This window comes from Mytilus galloprovincialis, chromosome 12, assembly GCF_965363235.1.
Source record: "Mytilus galloprovincialis chromosome 12, xbMytGall1.hap1.1, whole genome shotgun sequence".
Classification (NCBI taxonomy): Eukaryota; Metazoa; Mollusca; class Bivalvia; order Mytilida; family Mytilidae; genus Mytilus; species Mytilus galloprovincialis.
Genome location: NC_134849.1, coordinates 77,990,060 through 78,016,328, shown reverse-complemented (window position 1 = coordinate 78,016,328; position 26,269 = coordinate 77,990,060). Strand labels below are relative to the sequence as shown.

The 26,269-nt window shown below is 33.2% G+C and overlaps 2 protein-coding genes across 3 annotated transcripts in view; one reads left to right on the top strand and one right to left on the bottom strand.

Annotated features, from left to right (window-relative positions):
• LOC143054929 (mRNA-capping enzyme-like) overlaps window positions 1–441 on the top strand; it is a 46,402-nt gene extending 45,961 nt beyond the window's left edge. For both annotated transcript variants that reach the window (XM_076228027.1, XM_076228025.1), the window contains one exon: window positions 175–441. In XM_076228027.1, the coding sequence (XP_076084142.1) occupies window positions 175–308 (134 nt within the window). In that variant the 3' untranslated portion in view covers window positions 309–441. The remainder of the gene's footprint in view (window positions 1–174) is intronic.
• A 16,354-nt stretch (window positions 442–16,795) lies between these two features.
• Window positions 16,796–19,551, bottom strand: LOC143054926 (uncharacterized). Its single transcript, XM_076228022.1, has one exon. It carries the CDS (start codon window positions 18,804–18,806, stop codon window positions 17,298–17,300), a length of 1,509 nt encoding a protein of 502 aa, XP_076084137.1. The 5' UTR covers window positions 18,807–19,551; the 3' UTR covers window positions 16,796–17,297.
• Window positions 19,552–26,269: the final 6,718 nt, after the last annotated feature.

The window sequence follows — 26,269 nt, the reverse complement described above, 5'->3', positions numbered from 1 at the left end:
AACACACATTAACACACTATAAACGAATAAATTTGATCTGTGATACAATGGAAATACATAGTTAATAAAAATAAGGGATGAATAATTAAAGTAAATGTATATTTAAAGATATGAATAAGCATAGACAGTTACATCATATCATATAAAAGTAAATTTTTTTCTGTTTTGTTTTAGGTGTCTGGGGTAGTATACAATCACCAGTGACAAAAGACATTTTATTTCAAGTTGTTGAAGTGGAGAGATTTGTGCCTCCCCAAAAACAACCAAGTGACCTAATGCCACCCCCTGCTAAATTACCACGTAGATGATAGTTGTCATGTGATTTTTACCGTTGTCTAAAATGTTACTCAAGTGATGATATACAATGTCAATCTGGCAAAATGCCAGCCGGCTGGACAGGATGTCGTCAAAATGCATAAATAAATGTTTACAATATACAAATTTATCAATTAGTAAAGCCCATAGAGTTTTGGAATAACTAGTACTGTGAATACATGTATTTTCATTGGTTCATATTTTCGTTGATTAAGGAAAACTTTCATTTTCGTTGGTTTACCAAAATCTGCATATATTCTAGAGAAAATTTGTAATTCGTAGGACCTTGTAATTCATACGACCTTGTAATTCATAGGACCTTGTAATTCATAGGACCTTGTAATTCATAGGAACTTGTAATTCATAGGACCTTGTAATTCATAGGAACTTGAATTCATACGACCTTGTAATTCAAACGACCTTGTAATTCATAGGTTCTTGTAATGTATACGACCTTGTAATTCATGTTTCCCGGGTAAGCATGAAATCCATGAAAATTGAAATTCAACAAATAATAGTGAATCTACAGTATATATTCAGGATTCAATTATCAAAATTGAAAAAGATGGTGTTAAAAATTTTGCAGTAATGATTTATTGCTTATTGCTCTACAAATTATCTTGATTTTGTTCTTATTGGATTGCAAACATAACATTCACAGGTAAAAATATTTAGAAATTTTGCCATAATGATTAAAAGATATGTTGCCGACAAACTATTTTTAGAAAAATGGTAAAAAAAAAATCATGACGTAAAGATGATGCAATGGTCGAAACAAGTTTGTTGATGCTATGAATCTGGTGTGATTTGGACAATTTTTTTTCAAACGGTTAAGTTATCTAAAATTCCAAATGACCAAATTATTTAAAAAAAAAATCTGAGACCTTGGTAGTGAAATACTTTAAACAGCAATATATAATCAACAACTTAGTCAATATGATTTGAATTGTCCATATCCCTACAAGGAAAATTATAATCAATAAATAGAAACTGTTTCCTGGATAAATAATCATCTAGATAAGATTTTCATAAAAGTCAACATAATTGAACTTCTTTAACATCTCCTTATAGGATGTATTTCCATTCTGTGTCATTTTCTCACCAAAGTAGCCATTACATTTATTTTCTCTCAACACATATGGAAATTACATATTGTATTAGGTCACTAGCACACGGTATCTAATAATATCTGGGGAAAATATTAAAAACTGTATTGAAAGTGTCTGCCACTACCTGATTTTAATGACATACTGTGGATTCATTGATATTCGTTGGATACCAATTTTCGTGGGTTTCGTGGGTACTGGTGAACCACGAATTCAAATGTCCAACGAATAGCATATTTTGAGTAGGCTTTGTAAACAGTGATTGACCAAACCACGAAATCAAACATCCACGAATATGCAAGTTTTCAGCAATCCACAAAAATTGATATCCACGAAAATAAATGAATCCACAGTATTTAATTAAGTGAAGGATTCAAGCTCCTGGAAGTTTCTTGTTCTTATGTTATTAGTTTATGTTTTCTTACTTTTGCCATTAAAATTCAGAATGTTATTGTTGAAGTTATTAATCTGTTTGATTATCTCCCCCTGAATGTTTATGTTGAAGTTATTTAATTAAACATACAAAGCACTTCGACATAAACAGAAGGGGGAGATAATCAAACATTAAATAACTTCAACATAAACATTCAGGGGGAGACAATTAAACATACAAAACACTTCGACATAAACATTCAGGGAGAGATAATCAAACAGATTAAATAACTTCAACATAAACATTCAGGGGGAGACAATTAAACATACAAAATACTTCGACATAAACATTCAGGGAGAGATAATCAAACATATTAAATAACTTCAACATAATCATTCAGGGGGAGACAATCAAACATTTAAAATATTTCGACATAAACAGGAGGGGGAAATAATCAAACATTAAATAACTTCAACATAAACATTCAGGGGGTTATACCCCCACACCCATCCATATTAATGTTAGTATACTCACACCAGTTTGGTTGAATTTCCCTATTTGTTTTATGTTTAAGTGACTTGATCTGTTTGGTTATACCCCCACGACAATCCTCCTGAATGTTTATATTAAATACAATATTTGTATGCTTTTCTACAAATCTACACAAGAGACAAATAACACAGAAATTAACAACTGTAGGTCATCATCATACGGGTCTTCAACTTATATTGTTATATTTATCATTTGCCGCAATGATAATATTACGTCCAAGCTGATATTTCTGTTCATTGTTGCATCACTGAAGTTTTCAAGGGGGGGGGGGGGGGTCTTTCGTTTCTACATTCTTTGGTTTGAGACAATTTTTAACCGGATTTTTGTGACAAAAATGTCGCTTATTGATTTGGGGATGCTCGGCGGGCGGGCGGGCGGGCGGGCGGACGGCAATCAAATGTTGTCCGTGCATTAACTCATGAACCGTTTTTAATATGTTGTTACTGACAACTAAATGAAGGTCAAGTTCAATAATGGCGATTTTGACTTTTACCGTTCAGGAGTTATGGTTCTTGAAAGATTGAAAAATGGCGTTTCCAGTCGTGTCCGTGCATTTACGCATGAACTGTTCTACCAAAGCTTTTCAAATTTTAATATGTTGTTACTGATGACAAAATAGAGGTCAAGTTCCATAATGACGATTTTGACTTTTACCGTTCAAGAGTTATGGTTCTTGAAAGATCGTAAAATGTTGTTACCATTCACGTTGTTGCATTTACTCATGAACCATTCAATCTAAGCTTTTCAAATTTTAATATGTTGATACAGATGACAATATAGAGGTCAAATTTGATATTGACGATTTTCACTTTCACCAATCATCAGTAATGGTTCTTGTGATATTGCCAGGACACAAATAAATGCTAATAAATCCGGTTTGCTGTCGTTGTGACAGCCTCCTGTCTCTATTTTGTATCTAGTATTCTGTCCATTTTGCAAAACCGACACCCAGACCCTCAACATTATCTTCATATAACACCAGACGACTGACAAGGGGTCAGTATCAATGACCACTGTTGAGGCGACTAGCACAAACAAAAAATAATAACATAAGAGTCAAATAACTCGTCACAGTAACTAATTTTCCTCAAAAATTGTTTTATAAAATGAAAGACGACGAAACAGAATAGTACTGTATTGAAAACCCAAATCTTTGCTTGATATGACCAATACTTTTAGATAAAAAAAAATGCATATGATACAATCCTTTAAATAGACAGGCAACAGACCCCAATTGATGAAAATAGCTCGTCCATGGCAATGTGCAAAAAAAAAAATATGACCATGCTCTGATATTTTATTAACAAATTATATATTGATATATCACTATAATGTACATTTTTAAGTGGAATTGATGACTTAGGCTATAAGTGTGACCTATATTGTAGACATACTAGGTGCATACTAATAAGCGTAACCACAAGTCAGTCTCCCCGGAAGTCTAACTTCTTGTTTACTACGTCTGGGTGAGAGATAACACATAAGTAGAGAGAATATTCAATATATGTCATCATCTTGTCACAGTTTTTATAGTTTTTACGACGATAATTATATTTTATCAAAAAAGATTTTTCCACCATTTTAATTTTTAATTTTTCTTTGGTAAATTGTTTATTTTCTTTGTTTAAGAATATTTTACTTCAACGCTCGTTTTAAACCATGTCTAGTATCACTGGCCCAATAAAGCAATCCATTTGATTGATGTAGTGGTATCGTGCAATTAGAAATTTCCAAAACATTTCCACAGTTCGGACAGGACCAAGAAGATGTATATTTTAAAATCTATAATAAACCAGAGGTGACTTTTATCTATTTTGATACTTAGTATTTAAGAATATTAATAGGCCGGGGAAAATAGATATATTATAAATTAAATGTGGATTATAATCTGAAGCATCAATGGTATCGCCTCATATGTCCAAAATGTATGTCAAATAGCTGTCATAATACTTAACTAGACAGAACAAAATAAGCAATGGGAAAATCTTTGGACTTGTGGACCCGGGTCGTTGACTTTTTCACTGACTCTTGATAGTGTACCCGCTCTACTATTTAGTATAAACTTCCAATACTGACACCCGCTACAGTTAAGGTTTCTTCGGGTGAGATTTTCCCCTGATCTCAGAGTTCTCATGGCGTGACCATTCCCCTTCTCCAGATCATTGGATATCATTTTCCCCAATATTTCTAAAGCTCTTCGGTTGGGCATTCCCTACGCTTAGAGCTTTTGAGATAAGTTCCTCCCCTTACTCCTGCGATATCTAAGGCGGAACTTTTTTTCCAGCTCCAAAAACTCTTTAGATCTATAGCAAAATTTTCATCTAATCCGAAAGCTAATGTGCTTTATGACTTTTTGTGTTATTTTGATACATATGATGTGGCTCTGTATTTATACATCCTGCCAGTATGTTATTGTTCTAAAATAACCTGTGTATTTTTGTCTTTTATGTTTGCTATTGATGCTGTGTCTATATGCCTTTTCGTGTTTCTTTGATACCCTTTTCAATAGAATTTCACTATAATTATGCATAAAGATAAGCGACAAAAAGGAAAAGGGAAACTTCTAATTTAGATTCTGCAGAGGATATGCATAGAATAACTATACTGTACTAATTCTGTTCGTACTTTGACCGTCAAAATTATCTAATTATACCCCCGCTTTAAAAAAAAAAGGGGGGGTATACTGTTTTACCTCTGTCTGTCCGTCAGTCCGTCCGTCAGTCCTTCAGTCCGTCCTTCAGTCCGTCCGTCAGTCCTTCAGTCCGTCCGTCAGTCAGTCCGTCCCATGAAACTTTCGTCACATTTTTCTCAGGAACTACAATACAAGGATTTCTGAAATTTGGTTTCATGGTTTATCTAAGTCAGCTATACCGTGTGATGCGTTTTCAGATTGATCACTTGACAACTTCCTGTTTACCGAACACTTGTATGATTTTACACATGATAGCCAAGTTGAAAATTTTCGTCACATTTTTCTCAGGAACTACAATACAAGGATTTCTGAAATTTGGTTTCAGGGTTTATCTAAGTCAGCTATACCGTGTGATGCGTTTTCAGATTGATCACTTGACTACTTCCTGTTTACCGAACACTTGTTTGATTTTACACATGATAGCCAAGTTGAAAATTTTCGTCACATTTTTCTCAGGAACTACAATACAAGGATTTCTGAAATTTAGTTTCAGGGTTTATCTAAGTCAGCTATACCGTGTGATGCGTTTTCAGATTGATCACTTGACTACTTCCTGTTTACCGAACACTTGTATGATTTTACACATGATAGCCAAGTTGAAAATTTTCGTCACATTTTTCTCAGGAACTACAATACAAGGATTTCTGAAATTTGGTTTCAGGGTTTATCTAAGTCAGCTATACGGTGTGATGCGTTTTCAGATTGATCACTTGACAACTTCCTGTTTACCGAACACTTGTACGATTTTACACATGATAGCCAAGTTGAAAATTTTCGTCACATTTTTCTCAGGAACTACAATACAAGGATTTCTGAAATTTTGTTTCAGGATTTATATAAGTCAGCTATACCGTGTGATGCGTTTTCAGATTGATCACTTGACAACTTCCTGTTTACCGAACACTTGCATATTTTTACACTATTAGTATTATCCACTTGCGGCGGGGGTATCATCAGTGAGCAGTAGCTCGCAGTTTACTTGTTTCTATCTGTGTGACGTTTACATGCTTATCAACTGATAGACGTCAAACGCTCGATTCTACTCCAAGAGTTAATGGTAACCTGACGTGCCTGTCGGGTTGGTAAGGAATGGGCACCAGTACTTCAAATCTTTCTTTACGAGTAGATTTAACATAGATAGATACAATCGTATAACAAAGAAGCAAATGAATGCATGAAGGTTGTTAAATTCGAGATATATGCCTTTGTTTGCTTCTTTAATTGTCAAATATTTGCTTGTTTTTATAGTGATTAAGATAATAACACAATGTTTACGGCTGTACCCCTATTTTTTTATATTGTTACCTATTATATCTGGTCATTTTTGTAGACATCGTTATGAATATTATGGAATTTGATGCGACTGTCATACAAGCGAGAGGTTAAGCTATCTTTAAAAACAGGTTAAATCCACCATTTTCTAGGATAATGTCTGTACCAAGTCAAGAATATGACTCGTTTGATGCGTTTAAGCTTTTGATTTTGTCATTTTGATAAGGGACTTTCCTTTATAAATTGAACTCGAAGTTCAGTATTTTTTGTGATTTTACTCTGTTCATATTACGATCAACAAGTTTAACATTATTAACATTTGGGGATACGTCAGTTTGAACAAGTATATATTCACACCATACCAAACTGAATTATAAAAGAAGAGGGTGGTTATGTCATTAATCAAATAATGTTTTATTGAATATCAATGAAAAAATATACAGACAAAAATAAGCATTCATATAAATTAGGAAAATTTTGTTCATTCTGCGAAGTAACATACTGAAGAAAAATTAAAGCAACGTGTTATAAATCTCCGAAGTACTTTTCTGGATTTACCTTCATCATTATAAATGAGGAACACTCTAAGCTGAATATTTTAAAGCCAAGGATGAATAAGAACCTACATAGTTGATAAAATACGAATATGATTTAGTTGAATTAAATTACAATCATGTAATTGTGATGATGATCGATTTAAAGTCATACAATTCCTCTGACAATGTTTTATAACTTCTGGTATACTTCTAGAATATATATTCACATGCATGTTACGAATGGAAGCTTTTTCGTCCAAACCGAGTAGACGCTTTACAATTTCTCATGTCATTAAATAGTCTAATAACCTCCTCTTTAAATTTGTGATCCAGAAACCAGTAGATTATAGGATTTATCATACTGTTGATAAAGTATGTCCTCATAAGAAGATTAAAAAGGATAATCTCCGAGATGCTCATTTCATCCCAAAATTCATCATTCAAACCATTCACAATTTGTATACAAAGATAAGGGAGGAAACTAATAATAAATATTATTGTTATAACGAACAGCATGCCTGTTATTCTTAGAGTTCTCTTTTCTTTCTTTGTCACGTGATGTCTATGGGATGATTTGTGGGACCGTGAAGACCCATGATCCATTATAGAAGAATCATGTTCAGTACTTGAAGGTTCAGACATCAATCGCATTACTCTCCGGTTCTTCCTTTCTTTCTTTGGATCAGACGTTGTCGATCTGTATGGTAAAGGTGAATCTTTTGGTGCCGTGACCAAGGCATTCGAATCAAATATTTGAACATTACCACCCTCTTTATTTTTTCCATAATGAACAAGCATAGGAGATCCGCGTTTAGCTTCATCTGTAATGACGTTTAGTTGTATGATCGATGTGTTTGGCGTGCTTTGACTGGAACCGGATCTCTTTGATTCATGTGAGGACTCATTGAATTTCCTACGTTTCCAAATTGTAACCCCGACTTTGCTATAAAATCCTACTAGTATAAAAACTGATACGATAAAAATCAAGAAAGTGAAAGAATCGTAGATTAATGGGAAGTAAGATTCGATATAATCATCTGAGACGTAGCATTCCCTTCCTGTTATATTTGGATTCCTAGCGGTTGGGACTTCAGCGGTGCCATAGATTAGAAGCATTGGAATGGCAGCGATTATTGCTATAAGAACAGTCACCCAACTCATAATCTTTGATCCAATACCAGAAAGCTGCTTTTTAAACGGTCTACAAATTTTCCTGTACCGATCAATTGCGATCAGATCCAGTATAAATATAGATGCCAAAATCGTAAATGTAAGAGCAAAACTTAGAACTTTGCAAAGGGTGTCCCATACAAACAGATAAGGATAAAGCATGTCTAAGATATGGTATGGCATCCCTAAAATACACGTGATCAAATCAAACGCAGCGAGACTCAGAATGAATATTCTCGATGTTGACCTTTTGAACCTGAACTTGTAGATATACAAGACAATAGTATTGCCAACAACACCCGTTATCATTAGAAGGATTAGATAAACGGTTATCGGCGTCAGCGCTTTAGCTTCGAATGTGTTTTCTATCTTTAGCAGACGATCAATATTCTCCTCGTCAAGGTTTAATGCCGGAATCATATTAGTAGAATTCTCCTGCCTGGCAGTAGTATTATCGGACTTTATTGTAGAACCTATATTATCCGTCGTACTTTTCTGCATTGTTGTTTTTCCGAAAACGTCATCAAGACTAGTTAAAATAGACCTCGTTGTTGTAAAAATAATCGTGTTACTTGTCATGGTTGAAGTCTGACCTTATATTATATACAATGTTCATGAACCTATAACTCAGGTTCTATCTACTTTTAATAATTTCCGATGTAAATGTACTTTCAATCCTAGTGGGTTTTTTATAAGTTAATGATCCTCCAAAGTTAATGTTCTTCCAATATCAACGTACGATTTATTTTAAAGTATCTTATACCAAGAACTTGTTTATTTATCTTCCTCCATCCGATGGAAGCGAATCGTTATAATAGTATTGTCTTATGCTAACAACAATCATTCGACATATAATTTGCATATGTAAGAAAAATGTGAGCTTACAATCTTTCTAGGAAAACCTGTTCTTTCACAAATGTATTTACACATTTGAAACTTTGAAGAAAGGTTATTTCCAAGCAATGTCAAAATTACATACACTGTCGCTGACAATAAAAATATATTGTATCGGTTAAATCATAATGCACTTTCAAATAATCATATCAGTGATACCAATGTTTGCAAACACAATAATGTAAATTCTTCGCAAAATAAATATCTAAATATCTACTGCACAATAAACAGTCCTTTTCTTCTCAGTAAATAAAAACTGTAAATGCTTATCTGTTGTTTTTAGATTTACGTGTTGGCATAATTAATAAAACAGAGTTTATTTGAGGAAACCACCAATGTCATCATTGTCGGTTGTTTTCTTACTTAATAGTCAAGGAGAGGCTCAATGCCAAGAAACTTTATTTATTTGGTTTTGTTTTAAATAAGCTATAAACATGAACATGTATCAATAAAGGTGAGATAAAGTAACATCAATAAGAAAGCAACCGAACGACAAAGATAACTTTTACTTTGTTGAGAAAGGAAGCCAATAACAAAGGTATCTTTTACTTTGTTGAGAAAGCAACCAATGACAAAGATACCTTTTTAATTTGTTTAGAAAGCAATCCAGCGACAAAAGTATGTTTTACTTTGATGAGAATGTAACTAATAAAATTAAGAATGGACATTGGGAATGTGTGAAAGAGACAACATCCCGACCGTAGAAAAGACAAAATCACAAAGTCACCAACAGGTCTTCAATGTAGCGAGAATTCCCGCACCTGGAGGCGTCCTTCAGCTGGCCCCTAAACAAATATATACTAGTTCAGTGATAATGAACGCCATACTAAACTCCAAATTGTACACAAGAAACTAAAATTATAAAAAACACAAGACTAACAAAGGCCTGATCCTGACTTAGGACAGGCGCAAAAATGCGGCGGGGTTAAACATGTTTATGAGATCTCAACCCTCCCCCTATCCATCTAGCCAATGAAGAAAGTAAATGCATAACAATACGCGCATTCAGTTCAAGAGAAGTCCGAGTCTGATGTCGGAAGATGTAACCAAAGAAAACTAAGACAGGAACCCATGTACAAAGTTCTTTTACTTTGTTGAGACAGCAATCCAACTACAAAGTTATCTTTTACCATGTTGAGACAGCAACCCAATGACAAAGGGATCAAAGGGATCATCTACTTTGCTTAGAATCCCCCCCCTTACGAAAAAGGTATTGGTTAATTTTGTTTTTCTCTTGTCGTATATGTTATTTGTGACCTTAAAAATAGACATATTGCCCTTTTTCGTTTTTTTTCGTTTCTTAAAGTTTTCTGTTATAATTAAGAGAAATTTTGTTAAATTTGTTTGCGTCATTTTTGCACCTAGGGTGGTTTAGAACTTGAAACTTAACTATAATGGTTGAATATAAAAAAAATAAGAAGATGTGTTATAATTATCAATGAAACAAATCTCAATAGGAGAACCGATGACACAGAAGTTAACAACTATACGTCACCGTACTGCCTTCAACCGATGACACAGAAGTTAATAACTATACGACACCGTACTGCCTTCAACCGATGACACAGAAGTTAACAACTATACGTCATCGTACTGCCTTTAATAATGAGTAAATCCAATATGACTTTATGGTGAGCTCTATTAAAAAAGACATGAAGAGGTAATAATCATCTATCCATCAGAGACACAAAAAACGAAAATGTAATTTGATTTTAAACATACTTTATTCATTAAGAAATGAAAAGGATTGAGTAACAGGCACTGCCTATAAAATCACTCTCCATATTACATGTTCAAGGTATAATTCATTTATTAAAAACTGTACATGGATTTAAAATAATATAATATAGTGGAACATACACGAGGAAATATATGTTTAAAATGTTACTTACTAAATGTAAGGTATAAAACATATATATAGGTAATTACTCATCGTGATCAGTTATTCAAGTACCTTGACACATGCAAATATCCTTTCTGATGAGTCTTTTGTAGACGAAACGCGCGTCTGGCGTATATACTAAATTTAGTCCTGGTTTCTATGATGAGTTTATCTACTACCACTGGGTCGATGCCACTGCTAGTGGAAATTTATTTCCCGAGGGTATCACAAGCCCAGTAGTCAGCACTTTTGTGCTGACATGAATTATCATTGATATGGTTACATTTATAAATTAACTGTTTACAAAATTTTGAATTTTACAATGTTGTAAGACAGATCCTACTTGATTCCATTTACTCTCATTTAATTTGTTTACACAGCTCTTATGCGAGAACACTTTTTATGTAAAACTGTTGAAGATAACCAACATTTCATTTTTATTTGCCTTAAGTACAATGTTGTAAGACAGATCCTACTTGATTCCATTTACTCAATTGCCGATAATGATAACATAAATATTGAATTATTACCTTTTGGAAACACATTATTTTCATATGATATGAATATTCCTTTTTTTTTTAATCTGTTCAGAAACATATCAGTGACACTCATATGATTTATTTAACTTTAGATATTCTAAAAACAACTGCCGAATAGTGTGACCTGTTTTGATGATGTCTCTACTGTTCTTTATCCCCACTCGCAGTAGTAAGCTGCTGATCGATTTCTAGTCTACGTCCGTACGCCCGTTTGTCCTTCCCCAACCACTTGTTGATTTAACTTTAGTTATTGTTTAAACAACTGCCGAATAGTGTGACCTATTCCGATGATGTCTCTACTGTTCGTTATTCCCACTCGCAGTAGTAAGCTGCTGATCGATTTCTAGTCTACGTCCGTACGCCCGTTTGTCCTTCCCAACCACTTGTTGATTTAACTGCCGAATATTGTGACCTATTCTGTGGATGTCTCTTTAGCCCCGCGTGTAGTAGTGAGCGGCTGATCGATTTCTGGGAGTCCGTTTGTCCGTTCCAAACTACTAGTTGTAGGTTTATGTTTTGGTTAACCAAGTTAATAGTCGATCAGAACTTTTGAAAACATCAATCAGTGAAATTAAGCACAAGTTATAATGTGACCTTTTCAAAATTTGTATCAAATGATGACCTTGACTTCGGTTTAATGGTTCACTGAACATAAACATTTGACATTATGAAATTAGAACCCGATTTCACGATTCACTGAACATCATCATATGATAGGTTGGACGAGGATGATGCCGCCTGTATAGACACACTTTTCCTGGATTGTTGTCTCCTCGGTATCTATCCAACATCTGCTCTTAGAATACCAAACAGTCACTTGCTCATTGTTTTGTTTTGTTTTGTTTGTTTTTCGATTTGCTCGTTCCAGGTATTTTATTTCTAATAATAATACATTGTTATTGTTGACCAATCATAAACAAAATTAAAAACCAATTGTTCAGAGAACAATTGAAAGTCTTTCCACACCAAAGTAATTTCGATAAGAAGGTAGTTTCTCTATAATGATGCGATAAAGGATGGTTCAATTATCTTTTGAGTGATATAAGGGAGATAATATGCTACTTCCGGTGAAACGAATGTCACATCCGGTCTCATATCATAGCTTCTTTCACACTGATTCCAAAAATATATAGTTTCTACATACTTTTGTATGTAGAATGGGAGATAATTGGCCACTTCCGGTTTGTTGGAAGTCATTTTTAGTCTTCAGTAAGCTATTCATGTATCTATATGACAAAATATATGGATTCTGAGTACTTTTATATTAAAAAATTGCAAAAAAAGCTACTTCCGGTTTTCTAAAGGTCACTTCCGGTAGCCATTTTTCAAGGTCATTTGTCACTTAACCTTTGTATAAGGTCAAATGTCTTTATAATGAACTTAATTGAAGTTATAATCAAATAACCTTATATCAAGACATTCCAGGGGCACCAACTCCTATAAGATGCCATTTAATTGTATAAGACTAAATGTAGCATATTTTCATTACAATAAAGCAGACATTTTGCACTTCTTCTTTTATATGCATCTCTCAAAGTGTCGGAGAAAATGCAAAAAAAAAGCAAAAGTCACTATCGAGAACTTGACCTTGACCTTTGACCTTGACCTAATTTTCTAAGTTAGGACCCAGGGGACTCAAATAAAAACATTCCAGGGTTATACGGTTAACGGTTTATGAGTTAAAAAAACATACGAACAAATTTATTCCGTAAAGGTAGATAACTCCTATAAAATTTCATCAAATCGCTTCGATCCAAATACGCCAAAAATTACTGAGGATGTAACAAACAATTTGTAAAAAGAATTTTGTCGATATCTTTTTTTGTTACGAAGGAGATGCACACAGATGATAAACAGTGAATAGGGAAATAACTCTCACAAAGAAAATGGTTCCGCTTAGCAGGGTGAAATTTAAAAGCGCATAAACTATACAATACAATATGAAAAATATCTAAGCGACATATTGCGAAACAAACATTTATTGCAAGAACAAAATTTGGCGGAAAAAAAAATAATAATCAGAAGAAAAACAATAAGTCTTTCCACAGAAAAGTGGAAAGACTTAATAAGCGAGTGCAGAGACTTAATTTTAATTAGATTGGGTTCGTATTGGGTAATTTATATTACAATTTTATTATGTTTAGGCGCCAGCTGAAGGACGCCTCCGGGTGCGGAAATTTCTCGCTGCATTGAAGACCTGTTGATGAACTTCTGCTGTTGTCTGCTCTATGGTCAGGTTGTTGTCTCTTTGACAAATTCCCCATTTCCATTCTCAATTTTGTGAATTTTATCCAAAGTGATGATTAAAATATGAAATACAATAACAATTATAACAGACGTAATTATATGATTCGTCAAAGAAATCTACTGAACCCCCCACAACCCTTCCTTCTAACATGTATCCACTCATGAAGATAATCACTCATTCAACCAAAGTTATATCTTATATTTTTGTAAATATTTTACGTAAAGTAACCTGCAGAATCCATTAGGTAAAACGGATTCACGTTTCAAAAATTTAAAAGCTTTTAAACTTATTCAGGGTGCGTTAGGTACAAATTTATTTGATATTACATATTCAATAATTATTTACAAAGTACGTGACTCGTTACTTCATTTGAATTGTGCGCCTTACTTGGATGGTTATTTCCCCCGAAATTGTTTGTAAAGATATAAGATATATTCAATCATACGTCAAAAACTGTTCTTGGACGATTGTATTAATTCTTTATGTGTATATATATTACTTTTTTCTCTTCATTACAATATTTTAATAAATTTTTCCAAAGTTCCAAACTTTAATTTTTTTTTATCATATTTCAGCACTCTTCAATATGCCTTAATTATGGTGAATTTAAAAATAATGGTCTTTGGATAGGGCTTAAATAATAATAAACAGATACGTGCTCTTGACACAAAATAAATAGAAAACTGAGTTAAACAAAATAGTAAAGAATACAGAAAAAACGTTTTCAAATTAAAGAATGCAGACTTAGAGACCTAACAACCAGACGGCCAATTAAATACAAAATGTAATTTGTTCATAACCAGAAAGGAATTTGCTGGTATCAGATCCCATCATATTTGGTATATTTCTTATGTACGTACACGTAAATGTACTGGTAAAATGAAATCTACCGGCTTTATATACTTTTAGTGTAGTAAATATAAATAGGAAACAAATTTTACCAGAGAATGCATTTAAACCGTCAAACCAGGGAATCGGTCGTTAACCTCATAGTGTGTATAAATATAGACAATTCAGCGAACTTTCATTCTAAAGTGAGATTTAGATTTAAGAACAATAACATGTATCATGTTTTCTAATTTTTTGTTGACTGTTCATTCGATGTAAATATACCGGTAAACTCGCTAAGATAAAAAGTATTGTTACCATATACAATGATATATATTTTAGACAAGGTCGTCATGCCTGTAAGACAGTTTTCACTTGACCTCGACCTCATTTCATGGATCAGGGAACAAGGTTAAGTTAAATTTTTGTGATCAAGTCCATATCTCAGATACTATAAGCAATATGTATACTATATTTGGTGTATAGAATGATTGTCAGGTGTAAACGTCCAACTGGCAGGTGTCATCTGACCTTGACCTCATGTTCATGGTTCAGTGGCTTAAGTTAAGTTTTTGTGTTTTGGTCTGTTTTTCTTATACTGTGTGCAATAGATCATCTATATATATGGTGTATGAAAATATTTTACGATGTACATGTCATGCAGTCTGCATGGCATGTTTTATTTGACCATGATCTAATTTTTACGGTTCATTGCTCAATTTTATGTTTTTGTTTTTTTGTCTCTTTTTCTAATACTTTAAGCAATAGGTCAACTGTATTTTGTGTATGAAGTGATTGTAAGGTGTATATGTCTGTCTGGCAATTATCATCTGACCATGACCACATTTTCGTGGTTCATTGGTCAATCTTAATTTTTCTGATTAAGTTTGTGTCTTACATACTATATGCAAAAGGTCAAGTTTATTTAAAGCATGTAATGATTGTAAGGTATACATGTCTGTCTGGCAGGTTCATCTGACCTTGACCTCATTTTCATGGTTAATTGAACAATGTTAAGTTTTACTGGTTAAGTTTGTTTCTTAGATGTGCAATAGGTCAACTACATGACTTTATGTATATTTAAAGCATAGTTGGTGTATGGAATGATTGTAAGGTGTACATGTGTTTATTTGATAGTTGTATAAAAACTTTATGTTAAGAACTATCAACATGATATCAATGGTTATTAAAGAAGGCGAGACATTTCAGCGTGTGCATTCTTGTTTCAACAATTCGCCATTTTGGAATTTAATGCTTTCTGGATAATATTTCAAAATTGCACCCCAAAACGTTGTGATTGATTAAAAACGTCTTAAACAACGGAAATTCAACCAATGAAGAGCCATTTTTACATTTTGGGGTACAAACAATTTAATTACCCATTATCCTTTAGATTCTGAAACGGCCAATTACTCACAGGAGCAAGCATTTTACATTCAATTATGTGGTTTTTTTTTTAAATTTATTTTGATATGAAATGCAAAAGAAAAACATTACATCCTCTGAAATAACAACTTTGTTCCAGAAAGTTATAATGAATTAATTTATTTACATGAACACCGTCCCCAAAAGATGAAGATTAACCAGTGACTTATATTCAAAACCTTTAGGAGATACAGAAGTGTGAACAAGCTTATAAATACCGTATCGAACTGAATGAAACAAAGGGTTTTCAGACAAGATAAGACGTGTCACGGTACTTGTCTATCCCAAATTCATGTATTTAGTTTTGATGTTATATTTGTTATTCTCGTGGGATTTTGTCTAATGCTTGCTCCGTTTCTGTGTGTGTTACATTTTAGTATTGTGTCGTTGTTCTATTATATTTAATGCGTTTCCCTCGGTTTTAGTTTGTTACCCCGATTTTGGTTTTTTGTCCATGGGTTTTTGAGTTTTGAACAGCGGTATACTACTGTTGCCTTTATTTTATTTATCATTAAAAATGCTTTATTGAATATATATGAAAGAATAATTATGCAGATAAATACGGATTCATTAAAAGTTCCATTATATAAAGTTTATGTATCTGAACAAATCGACATGGGTGAAAGGAAGGACCTAGACGGTGGCGGATCCAAGAAGGGCGTACATCCCCTGGTTTGATAAAAAAATCTTTTTATTCGCATGAAATCGTAAAAAAATGTCTTCCTCAAAGAGACCTACATTCATTTTCACTTTTCCTCGTAAACCTGGATCCGCCACTATCAGCTTCGCTAAAATAAAAAGAAAAACTACTGACGTGGAAACATTTGTTTTAAAAGAATTTAAAACAATTAGAGGTAGTTATTTCAAATAAACCCTATCAAAAGAAAAGAAATGAAGAGTACCGTAATCGTGGAAAGTTGACTCCTTGGCATTTATACCTCATTTTATTTTTTTATACTTTTTAGTTCACATGATTTCATTTCGTATCATGCTTTGACTATGACATGAAATGTAAAATGACATTAGAGAAAAAACATAATCAACTTAGATGAGACAGCAATCCAACAAAAAAAAGACCACTGAGGTCTTGGATACAAAATCATTATGGTATCTTGTACGACTTTATACAAATCTACAATATAAGTTCATTGGTGATGTACAATGATATAAAATGATATACACAATAGATATAGTAACAAACTTTGATAAAACATGAAAACAACACGTTATAAATTCCATGCGTTCGAAGCGAATTTCTGTATTAATCAGGAACACTGAAAGCAAAATATTTGAAAGCCAGGGATGTATTAGAATTGAAACAGTTAATAAAATTAGAATTGATAAATTAGTTGAAATAAAATTCTAATCATGCGAATGGGATTATGATTGATTTAACGTCATACAATTCCTCTGACATTGTTTTATACCTTCTGGTATACTTTTAGAATATATATTCACATGCATGTTACGAATGTAAGCTTTTTTGTCCGAATCGAGTAGATGCTTTACAACTTTTTATGTCATTAAATAGTCTGATAACCTCCTCTTTAAATTTGTGATCCAGTAACCAGTAGATTATAGGATTTATCATACTGTTGATAAAGTATGTCCTCATAAGAAGATTGAAAATGATAATTTCCGAGATGCTCATTTCATCCCAAAATTCATCATTCAAACCGTTCACAATTTGTATACACAGATAAGGGAGGAAACTTATAATAAAAATCAATGTTATAACAAACAACATGCCTGTTATTCTCAGTATTCTCTTCTCTTTCTTTGTCACATGAAGTCTGTGCGATGATTTATTGGACCGTGTAGACCCGTGATCCATTGTAGAAGAATCGTGAGCAGTACTGGAAGGTTCAGACATCAACCGCAGTACTTTACGGTTCATCCTTTCTTTCTTTGGATCAGACGTCGATCTATATGGTAAAGGTGAATCTTTTGGTGCCGTGACCAAGGAATTTGAATCAAATATTTGAACATTACCACCCTCTTTATTTTTTCCAAAATGAGCAAGCATAGGAGATCCGTGTTTAGCTTCATCTGTAATGACATTAATTTGTATGATCGATGTGTTTGGCGTGCTTTGACCGGAACCGGATTTATTTGATTCATTTGACTCGTTAAATTTCCTACGTTTCCAAATTGTAACACCGACTTTGCTATAAAATCCGACTAGTATAAAAACGGATACGATAAAAATCAAAAAAGTGAAAGCATCGTAGATTAATGGGAAATAAGATTCGATATAATCATCTGAGACATAGCATGCCTTTCCTGTTATATTTGGATTCCTAGCGGTTAGGACATCAGCGGTGCCATAAATTAGAAGCATTGGAATGGCAGACATTATTGCTATAAGAACAGTCACCCAACTCATAATCTTTGATCCAATACCAGAAAGCTGCTTTTTAAACGGTCTACAAATTTTCCTGTACCGATCAATTGCGATCAGATCCAGTATAAATATAGATGCCAAAATCGTGAAGGTGAGAGCAAAACTTAGAACTTTGCAAACGGTGTCCCATACAAACAGATAAGGATAAAGCATGTCTAAGATATGGTATGGCATCCCTAAAAGACACGTGATCAAATCGAACGCAGCGAGACTCAGAATGAATATTCTCGGTGTTAACCGTTTGAACCTGAACTTGTAGATATACAAGACAATAGTATTGCCAACAACACCCGTTATCATTAGAAGGATTAGGTAAACGGTTATTGGCGTCAGTGCTTCAGCTTCGAATGTGTTTTCTATCTTCAGAAGGTGATTAATGTTCTCCTTGTCAAGGTTTGATGTCCGAATCACATCAGTAGAATTTTGCTGTGGAGCCGTAGTACCGTCAGACGTTACTATAGGAACTATATTATCCGTCGTACTTTTTTGCATTGTAGTTTCTCTGAAAATGTCACCGAGACTACTTAAAACAGACTTAGTTGTTGTGAAAATGATCGTGTTGGTTGTCATGGTTGAAGTCTGACCTTATATTCTATACAATATTCATGAACCTATAATTCAGATTCTTTCTACTTTCAATTTTCTAATGTTAATGTTCTTTCAATGTAAATATACTTCCCATGTTAATGTTCTTCCAATGTTAATGTTTTTCCAATATTAATGTTCTTCCAATTTCAGTGTACTAATAATGTCAATGTACTTTTCTTTATAATGCACATGTATTGCCAAATGCAGTGTACTTCCAATGTCAATATTCTTCCAATTTTAATGTTCTTCTAATTTCATTGTTCTTCCAAATTCAATGTTCTCCCAATGTTATTGCACTCCCAATATTAATATCAATGTAAAAGTATTTTATTTAAAATAACTCGTGTATTTCTCTACCTCCATCCAATGTAAGTGAATTTTTATAATATTATTATTTTATTATATTGTTCAATGCTCTCAACAATCGTTCATAGAATTTGTGTATGTGAGCAAAAAATGTGAGTTTTAAATCTTTCTAATTAAACCTTGTCTTTCACAAATATATTTACACATTTGAAACTTTGCAGGAAGGTTATTTCCAAGCAATGTTGATATAACATTCACTGTTGCTGGCATAAAAATATATTGTATCGGTTAAATCATAATGCACTTTCAATTAATAATATCATAGATTTTTTGTTCTAATTAAACAACGTTTCCAATGTTTGCACACAAACTAATTTATACTTTTCTCAACATAAATATCTACTGCACAATAAACAGTCCTTTTTTTCTCAGGAAATAAACACTGTAAATGCTTATCTGTTGTTTTTAGATTTACGTGTTGGCATAATTTATAAAACAGAGTTTATTTGAGGAAACCACCGCTGACATCTTTGTCGGTTGTTTTGTTTATCTGGATAGTCATAGGAGAGGCTCAATGCAAAGACAGATTATTTATTTGGTTTTGTTTCTAATAAGCTATAAACATGAACATGTATAAAAAAAAAGGTGAGATAAAGTAAACATGAATGAGAAAGCAAATCAACGACAAAAGCACCTTTTACTCTGTTGAAAAAGCAACTAAACGACAAAGGTATTTTATTTTACTTTGTTGTGAATGTTACTAAGCTACAAAGTTATCTTTTTACTCTGTTGGGGCAGCAACCAATCTAAAAGTTATATTTTACTTCGTTGAGACAGAAATCCAACTACCAAGTTATATTTCACTTTTTTGAAATAACATGCCAATGACAAAGGTATCATCTACTTTGTTTAGAAAGCTCCCCAACGACACAGTTATATTTTACTTTGTTAAGGCGGCACCCAACTATAAAGGTATCTTAAACTTTGTCGATAAAGCAACCCAACCACAATGGTATCTTTAACTTTTTCGATAAAGCATGCCAATGACAAAGGTATCTTTAACTTTGTCGATAAAGCAACCCAAGAACAAAGGTATCTTTTACTTTGTCGATAAAGCAACCCAAGGACAAAGATATCTTTAACTTTGTCGATAAAGCAACCCAAGGACAAAGGTATCTTTAACTTTGTCGATAAAGCAACCCAAGGACAAAGGTATCTTTTACTTTGTCGATAAAGCAACCCAAGGACAAAGGTATCTTTAACTTTGTCGATAAAGCAACCCAAGGACAAAGGATCTTTAACTTTGTCGATAAAGCAACCCAACTACAAAGGTATCTTTAACTTTGTCGATAAAGCAACCCAAGGACAAAGGTATCTTTAACTTTGTTGAGATAGCAACCCAATGACAAAGATATCTTTTACTCTGTTGAAAAAGCAACCCAACTACAAAGGTATCTTTAACTTTGTCGATAAAGCAACCCAACCACAAAGGTATCTTTAACTTTGTCGATAAAGCAACCCAAGGACAAAGGTATCTTTTACTTTGTTGAGAAAGCATGCCAATGACAAAGGTATCTTTAACTTTGTCGATAAAGCAACCCAATGACAAAGGTATCTTTTACTTTGTTGAGATAGCATGCCAATGACAAAGGTATCTTTTACTTTGTCGATAAAGCAACCCAACCACAAAGGTATCTTTAACTTTGTCGATAAAGCAACCCAAGGACAAAGGTATCTTTTACTTTGTCGATAAAGCAACCCAACCACAAAGGTATCTTTAACTTTGTCGATAAAGTAACCCAAGGACAAAGGTATCTTTTACTTTGTTGAGATAGCAACCCAATGACAAAGGTATCTTTTACTTTGTTGAGATAGCAACCCAATGACAAAGGTATCTTTTACTTTGTTGAAAAAGCAACCCAACTACACAGGTATCTTTAACTTTGTCGATAAAGCAACCCAACCACAAAGGTATCTTTAACTTTGTCGATAAAGCAACCCAATGACAAAGGTATCTTTTACTTTGTTGAGATAGCATGCCAATGACAAAGGTATCTTTTACTTTGTCAATAAAGCAACCCAATGACAAAGGTATCTTTTACTTTGTTGAGATAGCAACCCAATGACAAAGGTATCTTTTACTTTGTTGAAAAGCAACCCAACCACAAAGGTATCTTTTACTTTGTCGATAAAGCAACCCAATGACAAAGATATCTTTTACTTTGTTGAGAAAGCATGCCAATGACAAAGGTATCTTTAACTTTGTCGATAAAGCAACCCAATGACAAAGGTATCTTTTACTTTGTTGAGATAGCATGCCAATGACAAAGGTATCTTTTACTTTGTCGATAAAGCAACCCAACCACAAAGGTATCTTTAACTTTGTCAATAAAGCAACCCAATGACAAAGGTATCTTTTACTTTGTTGAGAAAGCATGCCAATGACAAAGGTATCTTTAACTTTGTCGATAAAGCAACCCAATGACAAAGGTATCTTTTACTTTGTTGAGATAGCAACCCAATGACAAAGGTATCTTTTACTTTGTTGAAAAAGCAACCCAACCACAAAGGTATCTTTTACTTTGTCGATAAAGCAACCCAATGACAAAGATATCTTTTACTTTGTTGAGAAAGCATGCCAATGACAAAGGTATCTTTAACTTTGTCGATAAAGCAACTCAATGACAAAGGTATCTTTTACTTTGTTGAGATAGCATGCCAATGACAAAGGTATCTTTTACTTTGTCGATAAAGCAACCCAACCACAAAGGTATCTTTAACTTTGTCGATAAAGCAACCCAATGACAAAGGTATCTTTTACTTTGTTGAGATAGCAACCCAATGACAAAGATATCTTTTACTTTGTTGAATAAGCAACCCAACCACAAAGGTATCTTTAACTTTGTCGATAAAGCAACCCAATGACAAAGGTATCTTTTACTTTGTTGAGAAAGCATGCCAATGACAAAGGTATCTTTTACTTTGTTGAGATAGCAACCCAATGACAAAGGTATCTTTTACTTTGTTGAGAAAGCATGCCAATGACAAAGGTATCTTTAACTTTGTCGATAAAGCAACCCAATGACAAAGGTATCTTTAACTTTGTCGATAAAGCAACCCAAGGACAAAGGTATCTTTTACTTTGTTGAGAAAGCATGCCAATGACAAAGTAATCTTTAACTTTGTCGATAAAGCAACCCAATGACAAATGTATCTTTAACTTTGTCGATAAAGCAACCCAATGACAAAGGTATCTTTAATTTTGTCGATAAAGCAACCCAACCACAAAGGTATCTTTAACTTTGTCGATAAAGCAACCCAAGGACAAAGGTATCTTTTACTTTGTTGAGAAAGCATGCCAATGACAAAGGTATCTTTAACTTTGTCGATAAAGCAACCCAATGACAAAGGTATGTTTAACTTTGTCGATAAAGCAACCCAAGGACAAAGGTATCTTTTACTTTGTTGAGAAAGCATGCCAATGACAAAGGTATCTTTAACTTTGTCGATAAAGCAACCCAATGACAAATGTATCTTTAACTTTGTCGATAAAGCAACCCAATGACAAAGGTATCTTTAACTTTGTCGATAAAGCAACCCAACCACAAAGGTATCTTTAACTTTGTCGATAAAGCAACCCAAGGACAAAGGTATCTTTTACTTTGTTGAGAAAGCATGCCAATGACAAAGGTATCTTTAACTTTGTTGAGATAGTAACCCAAGGACAAAGGTATCTTTTACTTTGTTGAGATAGTAACCCAAGGACAAAGGTATATTTTACTTTGTTGAGATAGTAACCCAAGGACAAAGGTATCTTTTACTTTGTTGAGACAGCATGCCAATGACAGAGATATCTTTAACTTTGTCGATAAAGCATGCCAATGACAAAGGTATCTTTAACTTTGTCGAGTAAGCAACCTAACGAAAAAGGTATCTTTTACTTTGTTTAGAAAGCTCCCCAACGACAAATGTATCTTTAACTTTGTCAAGAAAGCATTCCAACGAAAAGGATATCTTTTACTTTGTTTAGAAAGCTCCCCTTCTATAAAGGTACCTTTAACTTTGTCGAGAAATCAACCCAACGAAAAAGGTATCTTTTACTTTGTTGAGACAGCAACCAAATGAAAAAGTTATCTTTTACCTTGCTAGAAAAATAACCCACCGATAAAGTATCTTTTAATTTTGTTTTTTTCTGCCTGTTGTATATGTAGTTTTTGACCTTGAAAATAGACAGATTGCCCATTTTCGTTTCTTAAAGTTTTCTATTATTTAGACAAAATGTTTCTAAATATGTTTGCGTCATTTTTGCACCTAGTGCAGTTTAGAACTTGACACTTATTTATTATTGTTGAATATAAAAAAATAAGAAAATATGTTATTATTGTCAATGAGATCCGATGACACAGAAGTTAAAAATACCATATCACTGTATGTTGAGCTCTATCTAAAAAGATATGAAGTATGATTACTGTGAATCTACTATCCACCAGAGACACAAAAACGTAGATGTAAGCAACTATAGGTAATTGTACGTCCTTCAATAATGAGAGAAACTGATGGCGCATAACAAGCAATATGGGGCACAACTATAAAAAATGTAAAACAATTCAAACGAGTAAACTAATGACCTGAGTAATGTACAAAACAATAACGAAAAAACAAATATGATTTACAGCAACACACGACAACCACTGATTGATTTAACTTTAGATATGATTAAAACAACTGCCGAATAGTGTAACCTATTCTGTGGATGTACTTTTCCTTAGCCTCGCTTGCAGTAGTAAGCGGCTGACCGATTTCTGGTCTACATCCCAACTATGAGTTGTAGGTTTATATAATGCGACCTTTTCGAAAATTGTATTAAATGATGATTGGCCTTGACTTCGGTTTTATGGTTCACTGAACATAAACATTTGACATTGTGAAATTAGTACATTTCTCAGGGTTACAATTTTGGTTAAGCTATTTTACCCTGAAGTTATGTGATCAACTTGAAATTTAGTGCAAATAGTCATTAGGAAGTAAATTTTAAAAAGATAATTACAATTTAGGACCCGATTTCACTGAACATGGTCATATGATAGGTCGGGCGCATTTTCACTCGGTTGTTGTCTCATTGGTCTCTATCCGACATCTGCTTTTAGAAAACAAAACATTCACTTGCTAATTGTTTTGTTTTGTTTTGTTTTGGTTGTGCGCAGGGAAATGTCTTTTTGTTTGTTTGTTTTTCGTATTGCTCGTCCCATGTATTTTATTTCTTATAATAATACATTGTTATTGTTGACCAATCATTAACAAAATTAGCGAATGCGGAGACCTAATTAGATTGGGATTATTTGCAATCCATATTACTATTTTATTACATACATGAATTTCCTGCCAAGTGTTGGTTAAAGTATGAAATACAATAACAATTCTAGCAGAAGTAACGATATGATACGTCAAAAAAATCTACTGACCCCCCCCCCCACCCCTCCCCCTAATATGTATCCACTCGTGAAGGTAATCACTAACTTAACCCAAGTTAAATCTTATAGTTTTGTAAATATTTTACGTAAAGAAACCTGCATAATTCGTCAGGTAAAACGGATTTACGTTTCAAAAATTCGAAACCTTTTGATCTTATTCAGGGTGCGTTAAGTACATGATTATTTGATGTTACATATTCAATAATTATTTACAAAGTACCGGACTCTTTACTTTATTTCAATTGTGCGCCTTACTTGGATGGTTATTTCCCCCAAAGATTGTTTGTAAATATACATTGATATATTAGATAAATATATTCAATCATACGTCAATAATGTTTCTTGGACGATAGTGTTCATTCTTCATGTTTATATTGCTCTTTTCTCTTCATTACAATATTTTAATTAATTTTCCCCAAGTTCCAAACTTTAAAAAAAAATATCATATTTCAGCACTCTTTTTATATGCCTCAGATATCGTTCTATATGCCTTAAATATCGTTCTATATGCCTCAGATATCGTTCTATATGCCTTAGATATCGTTCTATATGCCTTAGATATTGTTCTATATGCCTTAGATATTGTTTTATATGCCTTAGATATTGGTTTATATGCCTTAGATATTGTTTTATATGCCTCAGATATTGTTCTATATGCCTTAGACATTGTTTTATATGCCTCAGATATCGTTTTATATGCCTCAGATATTGTTCTATATGCCTTAGATATTGGTTTATATGCCTTAGATATTGTTCTATATGCCTTAGATATTGGTTTATATGCCTTAGATATCGTTCTATATGCCTCAGATATCGTTCTATATGCCTTAGATATCGTTCTATATGCCTTAGATATTGTTCTATATGCCTCAGATATCGTTCTATATGCCTTAGATATTGTTTTATATGACTTAGATATCGTTCTATATGCCTTAGATATCGTTCTATATGCCTTAGATATCGTTCTATATGCCTCAGATATCGTTCTATATGCCTTAGATATCGTTCTATATGCCTTAGATATCGTTTTATATGCCTTAGATATTGTTTTATATGCCTTAGATATTGGTTTATATGCCTTAGATATTGGTTTATATGCCTTAGATATTGGTTTATATGCCTTAGATATTGTTTTATATGCCTTAGATATCGTTTTATATGCCTTAGATATTGTTTGATATGCCTTAGATATCGTTCTATATGCCTTAGATATCGTTCTATATGCCTTAGATATTGTTTTATATGCCTTAGATATCGTTCTATATGCCTCAGATATCGTTCTATATGCCTTAGATATCGTTCTATATGCCTTAGATATTGTTTTATATGCCTTAGATATCGTTCTATATGCCTCAGATATCGTTCTATAGGCCTCAGATATCGTTCTATATGCCTTAGATATCGTTCTATATGCCTCAGATATCGTTCTATATGCCTTAGATATCGTTCTATATGCCTCAGATATCGTTCTATATGCCTTAGATATCGTTCTATATGCCTTATATATTGTTTTATATGCCTTAGATATCGTTCTATATGCCTTAGATATCGTTCTATATGCCTCAGATATTGGTTTATATGCCTAAGATATTGTTTTATATGCCTCAGATATCGTTCTATATGCCTCAGATATCGTTCTATATGCCTCAGATATCGTTCTATATGCCT

Excerpts from the sequence above, each read along its gene's own strand:
- LOC143054926 (XM_076228022.1), bottom strand. The coding sequence starts at position 18,806 with ATGACAACCAACACGATCATTTTCACAACAACTAAGTCTGTTTTAAGT.